The 13,044-nt window shown below is 39.0% G+C and overlaps 1 protein-coding gene across 2 annotated transcripts in view; it reads right to left on the reverse strand.

The window, feature by feature from the left end:
• ZNF106 (zinc finger protein 106) overlaps nt 1-13,044 on the reverse strand; it is a 31,454-nt gene that overhangs the window by 10,325 nt on the left and 8,085 nt on the right. The window contains exons 4-12 of one of the 2 annotated variants that reach the window (XM_009640235.2): nt 9,564-11,663; nt 8,124-8,748; nt 7,156-7,225; nt 5,393-5,547; nt 5,238-5,298; nt 4,593-4,928; nt 1,343-2,117; nt 904-959; nt 257-402 (exon numbers count right to left, since the gene is read on the reverse strand). In XM_009640235.2, coding sequence (XP_009638530.1) covers nt 257-402; nt 904-959; nt 1,343-2,117; nt 4,593-4,928; nt 5,238-5,298; nt 5,393-5,547; nt 7,156-7,225; nt 8,124-8,748; nt 9,564-11,663 — 4,324 coding nt within the window. Of the gene's footprint in view, nt 1-256; nt 403-903; nt 960-1,342; nt 2,121-4,592; nt 4,929-5,237; nt 5,299-5,392; nt 5,548-7,155; nt 7,226-8,123; nt 8,749-9,563; nt 11,664-13,044 lie in introns of both variants that reach the window. The other variant, XM_035895762.1, reaches the window with a different exon arrangement.

The following is a 13,044-nucleotide window of genomic DNA, read 5'->3' on the forward strand; positions in this document are numbered from 1 at the left end:
GAATCTGTGTCTGACAGAGTAGGATAAGACAGCTAACAAAAGCAGAACACATGCAGCAATGTATCACCTCTTACCCCTCTCATAAGCAGAAGGGGTTGGGGAGAAGAGAGGTTTGAAGGAAAAAACAGAATAAAAAAAAAAATAAAGCACTTGAAAAAGCTTCTGCTTCCTTAACGACATAGTAAGGCTTTACAGAAACAGAATTGCAACCTTGTGACTGCAATTAATGTGACACCATTCCCACAACCTTACTTACGACCAGATTGTAGGCACAAACAGTTTTGTCTGCTGAGCAGGTATACAACAAATTCCCAAAAATCTGAATAGCATTCACTGCAGCCAGGTGTCCCTCAAAGTTTCCCTCTGTAGGTTCTTCATCCTCACCTGGCTCTGAAGACACTTCTGTAGGACAGAGACACACGCACTTTGATTATGTGAACACACTCAAGCAAACACACTACTGTTGTTTGTATTACCAAACAGCAGAACTATTTCGTGGGCTCAGCACCTTAAAGTCAGATTTCATCATGGATCCCAGCTGGAGGCTGTAAGCAGCAGAAGGTAACACAAAATGCCAAAACGACCTTTATATGATGTTAAGTCCAGAAAGATCTTTAAAATAGCAAAAGGATTGTATTACTGTTTGTCCTACAGCTCTACAGAGACTCTGGAGCAAAAGTGTTCATGTGGAAGGGGGTGGGGTGGATGTGGAGGGGTCAATGCACAAAGCTTTCAATGACGGATGACATAAGTGAGTATGCATCACTTCCCACTTCAGTTCTTACTGAAGGCTTTTATCTTCAGGGCAAAATTCCCCCCTGGAAGCAGTCTGACTGAGACTTAACTCAAAGTCCTGCAAGATACCACATACAAAATATCAGAAGAAAAGTTTAAAAGATATACCTGATGAGTTTTTTGATCCTCTTAGTGATGATATCGAAGTCTGTGTCTCAGCCACGCTGTACAACAGAAATAAAAAGTAGCAAGATTGGACTTTGCATGTTCCTTTTCAGAAAAAATATTGGTGTAAGTAATATTCCAGAATACAAGACACTGCACTTAGTAGAAAATAGGCTGTGGCAGATAAACTTTCTGTGGAGGGCAGCCTTGTTCTTGTATCAGAGAAATTAGTAGATAACAAGATGCATTAATTTGTTGGACCAAAAAAGCAAATTCTATTTTCATTTTTCCTCTTATTTCATTTCTGTATGAAATTAAAATTTACTGATGATGTAAGACTTTCTGAATAGGAGAGGAAAAAAAAAAAAAAAAAAAAAAAAGAGAGGCCTCTTATGAATATTGTTTAATGCTTCTACTTTTGGGAGATCTACAATAATCTCACCTTTTCCTATCATCCTTATAATTTGTGCCAATCTCACTGGTAGAGCTCACTTCATCATAACCAGAGCAAGACCCCCCTATGACTGCTTGATCCACAGAGCCACGTGAATCCCTCTTTGATGGACTGTCTGGTTTCTCATTGCCTGACTCTGATGAACCAACGTCAACCACCTCACACTGGGGCGCTGGAACTTCCACTAGTTCCAGAGAAGCATCACTGTCATTCTCATCTTTGTTTCTTGCTGTTTGAGTAGTAGCTCCATCCTCCTGTCTTGGAGGAGTGGATGTAGTAACTTTTTCTCCTTTAGGAACCTTTCCACCTTTGACTTTCCGGACAGGCTTAGAGTCAATTATATCCTGTTCTGTATCACTGTTCTCTGGCACGTGGGCTGCCCTCAGAGTTTTCTTCTTCCTTAACTTTCTCCTCCTCCTGTTCCCTTTTTCTGCTGGGACTATAGTGGTTGCTGTCTGTTGCTCAGATGGTTCTGGTGACAATTTTGGGGTTTTATCCACTGGCATTTCTAGAAGGACTGCATGCTTTGGAAGAGAAGTGCCACACTGATCCAGTAAAAAGCTCTCAGTCACTGTATCATTTGCTTCTCTCTTGCTGAAAACAGACAATGAATGAGGAGAAGGGTTCTCAGGAAGTCCAGCCTTTCCCCGGTCCGCAGCAGGCTTGTGGACATCTTGATTAGTGTGTTGGAAACAAGCTGCCAATTCTGATAGGGATATGGTTGCAGAGATAACTGGATACACTGACGTTTTCTGGTTGGTCTCTTCTGAAGAAAACAGACTAATGTTACATTAAATCTGTACAGCAATAAATATTTATGCAAAATTGTTTTCCCTGCATTTTTTTTGTTTATACTTAGTTGTGCACGTAAGTACATATTCCTACACATTGAAAGCTACATGCACATGTAGGTGTGTGGTGGGGCAAACATACTCCCCTGTAATTTTAATTTGAATCTAATACAAACAAATGAATCCAACCTCTCAAGTGAAATAGGCTAAGAGCACAGGTAACATCTCACAGCTGTGTCTCCCACACCCTAAAATTCCCCAGTTGCATTTGCCATAACTACAATCCAGAACAGGATGTTTTAAGTTCTTTTACTGCAGTGCATTTATTGAGTGGGATCCCTCAACACAAATGGGAAGCTGGCAGTATCTGAAATACTTCCCTGCTTCAGTCTCCTAAGAAACCAGCAAACTAAACCTACAGCAATGCTTAGGCAAAGCTGTTGGACTGTTTAACACCTCACAGTACAAATTTGATGCTTTAGAATTACACATCCAACTGGAGACAGCTTAAATGTGAACATCTCACCCCACGCCTTCCTCAGATGAGAATTTCCAAGATAAAACTAGAACTTGCTGACAGTGTAGGGTATATCATATTTAAAGTAAATCAGTGGAAAGCTGGTTTTCCCGTGACCCATAACTATCATACACAGCTGCAACCTGTTAGAAAACCCCTCTGTACAGAAGAAATAAATGCTTAGACAAAGTTTAAACAACGTCAGTGTTGAACTATAGTGGGAAGAAGGCACATAAACCCTTAAATTCTGAATACATCTCTAACATCGTGCATCCCTCATTTCCCACAGGAAAGGGGAGCAAAGAAGCTTGGTCACTTAAAACCAAAACAAACAGGAAAGTAAGAGCCAGCAACTTAAACTGAAATTTTTAAACTCAAAAATTATGAATTCTCAGCAATTGGACTACTGCAGGTGTTAGAAAAGGAAGTAGGAAATGACCAGGAGTAGTTCAAGAAAACAGAATCACTCAGTTTTGCAGGCAGGAGAGATTACAGGTAGTTAGGGGAAACCAAATGCAATCAGCTCCTTCAAAGCACAGCTGAGCTGACCCCCTAGGGAAGCTAACAAACCAGATGTTCAACCCCCAGAAAGCAGATAGTCTGCCCTCAGAGAGAAATTCCTCTCCCCCCAAATTACAGAATTTACCTGATGGTAAATGTTTATTTTCCCCCCAAATTACCAAATGAATTTCATGACAGACACTCATTTTAAATGTAGCACATATAGAAGTTGATTAATACCAAACCTACATTAATTTGACAGACATCAAAAGAACAGTCTTGCTTTTAATATGTCAAAAATAAGTTTGTAGGAAACTGACAAATATGCCAATGTGATGAAGACATTTTAAAAAGAATTATTTAAGTAATAAATAAAGCTATACATTGAAGGTTCATCTTTATGAGAAAAAACTAAAATGCCTCTTTGGCTTCTTTTGTGCCTGCACAGACATCAATCAAATCTGAAGATTCTGCAAGAAAGACACTTTATGCCGCTGCAGCTAGTGATCACTAAATCTTTATTCTGAATTTTTCAACTCTGACATTATAGAAAAATGACACCTCTCTTCACTGATGTTTAAACATAACAGAATGGCATATGCCAATAAAAATGGGAAAGCAAAGGAAAGGGAGTGGATTCCTAAGTCTTAACAATGCAAGCAAACACAAAAGCTGATTCTTCCCCCTCGCCTCACGTTTACTTCAGTGTACACCTCTAGAGCTTCATAACCCTTGTCAAATCCCTGTAGCCCTCATGTGAACAGTGCCTAACATCCTTCTTACAGTAAATTGTTCACTGAAATCACAAATATGATTGCATGAACTTTGAACGCACAACTCCAGACCAGTGGGATTTAGAGAGATGCAGAGGGGGAGAAGATAGATTGTTATTTCTAACATCACATATTATACTATTTGTGCTTATCCAGCAGGGCCCAAGAAGAACACAGAATACTCCTAATGTAGTTGGTCATAATTTTTTAAAAAAGACCCTCAGGCATATGTTTTTCCTTTGTAGGCAGATTTTCAGCTACCAATGCCCATTAAATAATGCAGAGTTGAAGACAAAAATTACAGGGGAAGTTTTAAGGTTTGGTTTGGTTTTTAGTAACTAAATTACTCTGAGAGGATGTAACCTTCTAATTCATGTTTGTTCTATTTTTTAACGTAAAACTAGAAACCTGTAGGTACATATGACTACAATTTGCATGGGCTTAACAGTTTAAAAACATGGAATCCATGTGGATGTGTTGTAAAGAAGGTCCCAGTTTCTAAGACTATTAAGTTAACAAAGTCCTACACAAGTTAATGGGAGTTCACCCCTGCACAACAGGCTGCGGGTGAGAAATAACTTTTCTTCTGGGGAAAAAAAAAAAAAAAAAAAAAAAAAATAATCCTTATTTTCTTAAAGCAGAGAACCAACACATACCATCCTTCTGCTCCACCTCTTCTGCTCGTGAAGCACATGGAGAGCTCTGGAGTACAGAATTCACATTTTCTTCTGAGCCTTTTGGAGACAGAGGTTCTCGTTTAACTTGTACTGAGGAGTCAGGAGGAGTAGCAGGTGTGATGCCAGAACACTGGAACAGTGATGGCATGTTTACTTGAACAGAAGCTCCCAGTGGAGGAGATGACAAAGTGTCCAAAAGGGGCATGAAGGAGCCTGCAGGAATTAAGTCAGCTGCCGTCTGAGATTTGCTATTTCTTCTCTCACTTAAGACACTGGAGGAAAGTTGCTCTGACAGTTCAGAAGGTTCATATGTTTCTAATGGCAAAAGAGGAGAGAGGAAAAAAAAAAAGTTCATATTTTACAATAAAATTTAATGGTGCCAAGAGCTCATTTCTTGTGGACACACAGACAAGGAAGATAAAAATTTGTAAAAAAGCCACTAGATGGCACTACCAAAGACAACAGCTCACACTTGAACAATAAAGACTTCAATATTGAAAGCCTACAATTTTAATCCACAGTTTAAATGAGTGAATTCAAGTTAAATGCAATTTTTACAAGATTCTGAGCTCAAAGAATGTAAGAGTCAGCATACCATAAAAATACAACAATGGAATCTCGTACCTTGTAGTCCCTGCAAGATCTGGATTCTCTGACTTCTCAGTGTGCTCATTTCCATCGTTATCTGCAAAATAGTTGTGCTTTAAATCAACCCTGCTTAAGGCAGATTTTCAGACTGCTAACTTCTAGTTCAGACAGTCCCAAAAGCCCAATGTTACCTGTTGCTTTAATACAAGGAACCGTTGAACCTCAACATATGCAGCCTGCAGCGCAGCCCTAGCCTGCAAGAGACTGCTGTCCACACTATGCAGTGACTTGCTTAACTCTTCTTCCCTCAGCGAAATAGCCAACAACTGGTCTACCTGAGAACGTTCTAAAAAAGAAACAAAATGTAGAGTATAATTGTAGTTGACAGTACAGTAAAATACATTACATGTGGTACCTCAATACTACCACCTCAGAATGTAAAAATCACATAAATCAAGTCAAACATCAACAGTCATACAAGAAACTGAAAAGGAATATCTATGCACAGAAATAGTCACATCTACATGAAAAAAGAGAAAAGTCAAGTATTCCTCTTTACAGGATCTCAACCTTGACTCTAGTAACTTTACTTCCATCACAGCTTTGCCAGCAGTGATTTAATTTAGTTGAACAGTCATTCTCTTCCACAAAGATCTCCTGTTGAAGTACGCATGTACATAAAGTAAAAATACACACTTTCCATTAATGTAATCAAAAAGGCAAAGACAAATTTAAGCTAAACAAGATTTAAATTATTCAATTAATCCAGAGGCCAAGGAAAGGCAGCTTAAGAGAAAAAGAACCCAACGATAAAAAAAAAAGCACATTTACTATCCAGGATGATTTTGGGCTATGAGAGTCATGTTTTCAGTCTCTTGAGACAGTCTCTGAGCACTGTCCTCAGTAAAAGATCCTCCTATACCCCCTTCTAAAGTCCTCTGGCATTACAGGGATTACTCAAGCAAATTAAGTTTCAGTTTGTGCACTGCTCAGTTTCATTCAGGTTATAGTTTTCTTTAGTAGGTTTACCACAGTAATGATGACGCTGAACCAAAGTAATGCAGAAGAGAGATTTTACTAAGTCAAATGTGTTATTAGTCTCCATAATAGACACTAGTCATTGAAGGCAGAGGCTGATAAAAAACCCCACTTCTTCAAGTAGTGAAATATTAGTTCCCACAAGAAGATCCATATTAACTGCCCTGCATTCCAAGCAACTCTTAATATAAACAAATAATTTTAAAAAGAGAAATGCAACATTTGAAACCTATCCTCTGGACCCCAAAGCTCCCAGATGGTGATGCAAGTTCCCAAAGAAAACATTCTCCCTAAACCACACTTGGTTAACCTTGATACATGGTGATGTGGATGTGTTGGGCATGTTTAAGACTTGTCTAATGCCAGAGTAAAGTTCCTTTGGTCAGGAGCAGGAAGGAGTGAAGCATTCCACATTCATTTCCATAAAGGACAGGGAAGGAAGAGTCAAAAACCAAAAAATATTGCGAGAGGTATCAAAAACAGAACACAGCCCAAGTTAGGCAGAGTGCAAGTTTTCTGGTGAGACCACCCAGAAGCAGAAAGGGAAAGCTGCATGGCTGAATTTGAAGGGAGTGAGGGGTGCTTCTCCCTTCAGAACTTCTATCCAAAGAGGCAACAAACCTCTCCTCCCTGAACAGGGGAAAGCAAAGGCCCCATTCTGTGCAACCAGGAACATGAACTGCAGTCAGAAAAGAGGCACAAAGTCTTCTCTTAGAAATAACTCCTGACAAATTAAGATGGGACTCCTCAGAGAAGAATGTGTTGCAGACCTGAGAGCAGTCCATCCTATGATCTTCAGTAAGAGCCCAAGAAGCACCAAAGTAACGTTAAGGAGCTACTATTTTAGCTAAGTCAAAATACTACTAGGTATTTATAACCTCTATACCAGATGCACATATGTATGATTTTCACTCACCTTTTTTACCTTTAATTTTTCTTCTCTTATTCTTTCTTTCTAGACTTGGAATTTCAGGAGAAGATCCCTCCTGCAAGTAAAATCATTTATTAACAAAAGTTATGAGAGCAATTTTGCCTAAATCAAAAAGGTAAACATCTATTGTCTTTTCAACCATTACTTGTACCCACAAAGAACATACAATTAATTTTGCAAATTCTTGTACGACTTGTCCTTCCCTCTGCCCTTAAGAGAAGGATGGCAACAAAGTGAGAGCCATGTTTTCATCTCAACTAGGAAGAAATATTACATAAGGTGACAGCCTTCTAATTGCTCAGACGTTTAAGACCACACTTGGATCAGATTTCTTGTGCTACAGTTTTAGTTGAAGGTCTAGAAGATTAAATCAGTGAGGAATTAACATTATCACTTCTGAATATAAGAAAACCATTTTGAGGATTTTGGTCAAAAACTTTTTTTCCCTTTGGGTAAGTCTAAGACAGGACACTGAAACAAATTCAGATTTAATGATATCATTTTAAGTATATAATTTTGTAAAAAGTGTTGTCTGTCCTTGCTCGACCATAAAACCAGGAACATCTAAGGAAAACAAAGTTCTACTACAGCCTACCTTCCATTTAAGTTATGAAACACCAAGATCCTTGCTACAACACCGTATGCTTCATGGAAATATTTGCATAGCTCTTCTTTACCAGCATAGCATGCCAGTTACCAAATCAAAATTAAAGAGCGTTTGCCATTCCTATTAATTAAAAAAGGTTAAGCAGAAGTCCTGCACTAGGAAGGCCGAAATGGAAAATATTCTTAAAGGAAATTAAGTCAAACAAAAAAATTAGTTTGAGGATATCAATGTACAAGACCATCAGATGGAGAAATTCCTCCTTGCAGAGATCATTACAAGGTGGAATGACCACTGACAGGGAGAAAACATCTTTTAGCGCACCAAAGCTGGACAAAATTGCACTTACTCCAGTTGCTCTTCGTTTCTTTCCAATTCCTTGGCTGTCATTCTGCTCAGTACCAGATGTGCAACTACTGTCTGTAGCTGCATCTATGTTATTAGACACTGCAAGAAGTGAAGCGTTATTTGAAGCTGGACAATTTTCTTCTGAGATTTCTAGTACATTTTGTTTTTCAAGAAGAGGTGTTCTCTTCTCTGGGCTCTCCTGGTCTTGTTTTGTTAGGCCAGTGACCTCAGAGGTGGCCTGTAGGCTGTGTCTCCTTCCACTAGTCTCAGTTCTTTCAGACATAAATGGCGACAAAGGAAGAGAAGATGTCTCCCGTTTCAAGTCAGCCTCAATGCCAGTGCTTGCCTCATACCCAGATGTTAGGTGATGTGAGTGGCTGGCTGCAATTATTTGCCTTTGCCCACTTTCTTTTATTTTGGCTTGTTCACTGAAGAAGCTATAAGCAGAAGAATTTCTGTCTGCAATGACACTGCTTTCAGAAAAGCTACGTTTTCTGGCTGAGCCAGGCACTGCTAAGGAAATCCCTTCCCACTGGAATCCTTCCAGAGTAGACAGATCAGATTCTTCACTGAGTTCTAGACCCTCTTGCTCATTTTGAACAAGCGGCACCATTTCTATGCCAAACCTTTAACAAGATAAAAGAAAAACAAATACACATGTAAGAAGCCAGCTAAAACTAGAAAAAAAACCCTCCCCTTCCCCAAAAGCACATTACTGCTTTAAGAGATTGGGCAACTCATTACACTGGTATTCTGTGCTTTCTGTCTCATCTGAGAATGGAATCTCTCTTGTGTATCACAAAATCAGATTTAGTGGCTAAGAACTGATAGCATGATTTCCAAGTCAGAAATCAGGTTGTTCAAACAAGTTTGGAATAAGCAAATATGACATCTTTTCAAGACACTTCAAAAACCTCAGGTTTAAATAAAGTTTCAAAATTAAAGTATTATATAATTGCTTCCTCTAAACACAAAACTAAACTGTATATCAGATTAAAAGATTAATAAATGAAGAGGGAACATTTGTTCTGCCTGCAGCAATGCAAGCATTTCTTGTACTCCTGAATAAACATAGAAATAAGCAACTGTCAGACTACTATTCACATCCTAATTGCATTTTTCATTCTTCCACTTACTAGAACTTGAAAAGCAAATGTATTGCTGGTGTCCATACTCAGATATTAAGCAATGATAATCAAGTGATCAGAATCTTTCCTGAGCAGCAGACAATTATTATTTACGTATGGATAAACATCCACTGCAGCAAACAATCATAAAAACTCAAAATTATTTGTATATGCAAAAGATCGTGGCATAGCAAGCTTCATTCTGAAGTCTTAGTTTTAGGATTCTGGAATTAATTTCAGATTTGGAGAAAAACAATCCTCCCCCCTCAACAGACACACACACACAGGCATGGTTAGATCTGAAAGCTACCAACCTCGGTAAACCTTTGCCAAGTTCCTGTTTCTTCTTGGTAACCTGCTGGATGACTTGATCCCAATTTACGTTTCGACGAGAAGCACTAAGAATCTGCCTGAGGGTGGGTTTAAGTCCCGACTCCTTTTCAGTCTCACTTCTCCGATGGCCGCTCACATTCCGAATGCGCCGTGCGTTATTGAGATTGGGTTCTGGAAGATGTGTCCCAACTTTGCTCTTCAGACTAATGTGTCGTGTCAGGTCTCTTTGCAGAGAGGCAGGGAGGCCAAGTTTGCTTAAATCAGGAAGAAGGAGGCCTAGTGACTGGCTTCCTCCTTTTTGCAGCTCATGATCTGAAGGATTTTCAAAACCTTCCATTTCCAAGTGATCATGTGACTTTACAGGCTCTTCATCCCCTTCTCGGTCCTGGGAGGAGGTTTTCAAATCCACATGCAAATGGTCTTGACCACTTGATGGCGAAACTGCGGATTCCATCTGAAACGTAGAATCTTTTAGATCAGCAGAAGCAACACTTGAAGCAGCCGGCTTTTCATCATCTTCTTTTTCAGAGGCAGCAGGTTTACCTTCTGAAGTATCGCAGGGTAAGCAAGAACTAACAGAAGAACCCAACTTTTCAACTCTTGCTTCTGACTTCTCACTTCCCATTAAATCATCATCACTCACATCTTCTAATGAATCTAGTCTGAACTCGTTCTTTGGCAATGCTTTCCCAGTTTCTTTCCTATTCTGGTCACTTGTATCCTTGCAAGAGCTTAAGGGAGCATTTTGCAAGGAATGGTTGGACTGAACATCTTTGGGGTTTTGTTCTGCTTCACTTATGTTATTAACAGGCTCTCCAAGACTGCTACCAAGCGCATCTTTATTGTCTTGTAAGTTACCAGCACATGCACCATGCAGCTTTGATGAATAAGACAAGAAACCGTTTGTTTCTAAGTTCAGTGCATTCAGATGATTCTGCTCTTCACCACTAGTTGAGGATAGCAGAAGCCTGACATTTTTTAAGAGGCTGTTTGTGTCTTGCTTTGGGGAAGATAACTTCATATCTGTGATATTCAGAAGAGGGGATTTCAGCGCTGGCATCCTATTACTTCTGCCATCGTCTTTGTCAGGCTTTTCATCACTGGAACAGTCTTTCATTACCTTGCAAGAATCAAGGTGATCTGAGGTTACATTAGAAGGGGAAGATACTTCCCGTTTTTTAAGTTTTGAAAGGCTAACATTGGCTTCGCAAGTTTTTCCTTTCGTTGATGAATCAGTAAGGGGCATAAATACAGAATCCATTTTATCTGGAGTTTTAGAAACATTATCTTCAGACCGTGGTTGCTGCTCTGCAGCTTTCTGGGATGGGTAGGGAGTCCAGCGATATGTTTTATCTCTGGAAGGACTGCCACTTTTTCCACTGGCTCTTGAAGTTTTGCTTTCTGGTTGCTTTGATGTACCAAAATCCAATGCCCCCTCAGAAGGAAGTTTATCACTAGTAAAATCAACCAAGTCACTCCTATTGTTTCGATCCCTGTATGGTGGAACACCAATGTCTTTCTCCTGCCTCTGCCATGCATATCTTTCCTTATTATATTTAATTGGCTCTACCGAATATGTATCTCCTGAGCTTCCAAAATTCCAGCCATTTGCACCATGAGGACCAGATTTCCAGTTTCCTCCGTAACTCTTGGAATTCCAGGTAGAAAAATGACCTGTTCCTTCTGAGTGCCAAGTAGAATTTCTCTCCCTGCCAGTGTGATGCCAATTTGACGTTCCTCCTCCCCGCGCACTTGGATGCCAAATATTTCCTGAATTGCCATAATTATGCCGAGTTGAAGAGCTTCCTGAAACATTTTGGTGCCACCCAGAGCGTCCCCTTGGGCCACCTGAATGTCTGTTTATATTAACGTTCCGCTGAGAGTGTGAAAATTTGCCTTGTCTAGGACTAATATAATCATCCTTTTCCCACTTCCAGTCCCTTTGTGATGTGTTATGATGATGCCACGATGACTGATCATAAGCTTCTCTTTCTTTGTAAGTAGCTCTTTCTTCTCGCCTTCTCTGTGATCTCCTATCATCACATTCTAATTCTTGGTTTGCACAGCTTGGTTCAGCTTGCCTACAAAACAGTTGAGAAAAATCTGATGCCATTCCACTGTAATCCAACAGCACACAAGCCTCATGCGTTTTATTGCACTGGGAAAAAAAACCTTTTTTTTTTTTAAATAAAAAGAAAGAGATAACTTATTTAGCTGCTTTACTGTTCAGGCTTCTGTAGTGTTCGACTATAAAAACTAACGTTGCACCTTTACTTAAATATTTTTCAAAACTGTTCTTATAAGAACAACTGATTTGGTGCAGGGACAGTTCAATAGACTAATTCTTAAATATTTCTGTGTAACTCAGAAGAGAATATTCCTTTCTATTTACTAGTTATTGGACTAATAATAAACAAATGAAAGCTTCATTCTCTTCTATAATCTTTGTAATTTAAGTAATCTTGATAGATGAAAAATTCAACATTCTTATACTAAATCTAAAACACAGCGCTATACCAGCTACTACGATGAAAATTAACTCCATCCCAGCTGAAACTGGGGCAGCATTAAGGTAATTATTTTTTCTGAACTCTATTCTGTTGGTGTTAGATGGCGTTACTAGAGTGAATTGATACAAAATAGAAGGAAAGTTAGGCTGAGAAAACCAGTTATTCTACTTACTGAAGAGAACAGTTGAGATCATGTCTCAGTTTATACAGCTTAAGTTAAAATACAGATGTAAAACATCCACAGAAGTTGTATCTCAGATACAAAAATATTGTGTCTTGTTTGAACCAACAGAACTGAACAATCCACATCTTGCAACGCTGAGTCTGTATGAGACTCCCAGAAGCACTATCTACTGCCCTTTGGATGGCACTTGTGCTTGGCAACTTATCATGAACACGTGGTAAATTATCACATGTACATTTAAAGATAAATGCTACAACACCAACAGCTATTCCCAGGGTCAGCAGTCTAAACACTCTAAGTATTTACTCTACCAAATGAGGTGTTTTTATTAAAAGTTTTTCCAAAAACTGATTACAGAAATGCTTCTTTCTGACATTACAGGAATACAATCATTCTAGATCCCTGGACAAGCAAGACAGGAAACTTTTACACTACTGCTCAAAAATAATTGATTTGAGTAAACTGAAAATTCATATTGTACCAACACATTCCAGTTTTGCTAAAAGATGCACAAATAATTACTCTCTAACAGTAAGTGACCTACTGCACAAGCTAACGAGCTCTAAGACATAATTCAATTTCTTTGAATTCATAATTCAATTTCTTTGAATTCTTGTCAAAGTGATACTGTAAATTCTAGGAGCTGACTCAACTACATTATGATCTAATGGAAACAATTTTGCTGTGCTAGTAACCTAATCCATGTACCTCTTTTTTTTCTCCCCCTCCAAACTGGCACCCAGCAGAGAGATTTTCTAAAATTTTAGT

This window comes from Egretta garzetta, unplaced genomic scaffold (genome assembly GCF_000687185.1).
Source record: "Egretta garzetta isolate BGI_Z169 unplaced genomic scaffold, ASM68718v1 scaffold526, whole genome shotgun sequence".
Taxonomy (NCBI): domain Eukaryota; kingdom Metazoa; phylum Chordata; class Aves; order Pelecaniformes; family Ardeidae; genus Egretta; species Egretta garzetta.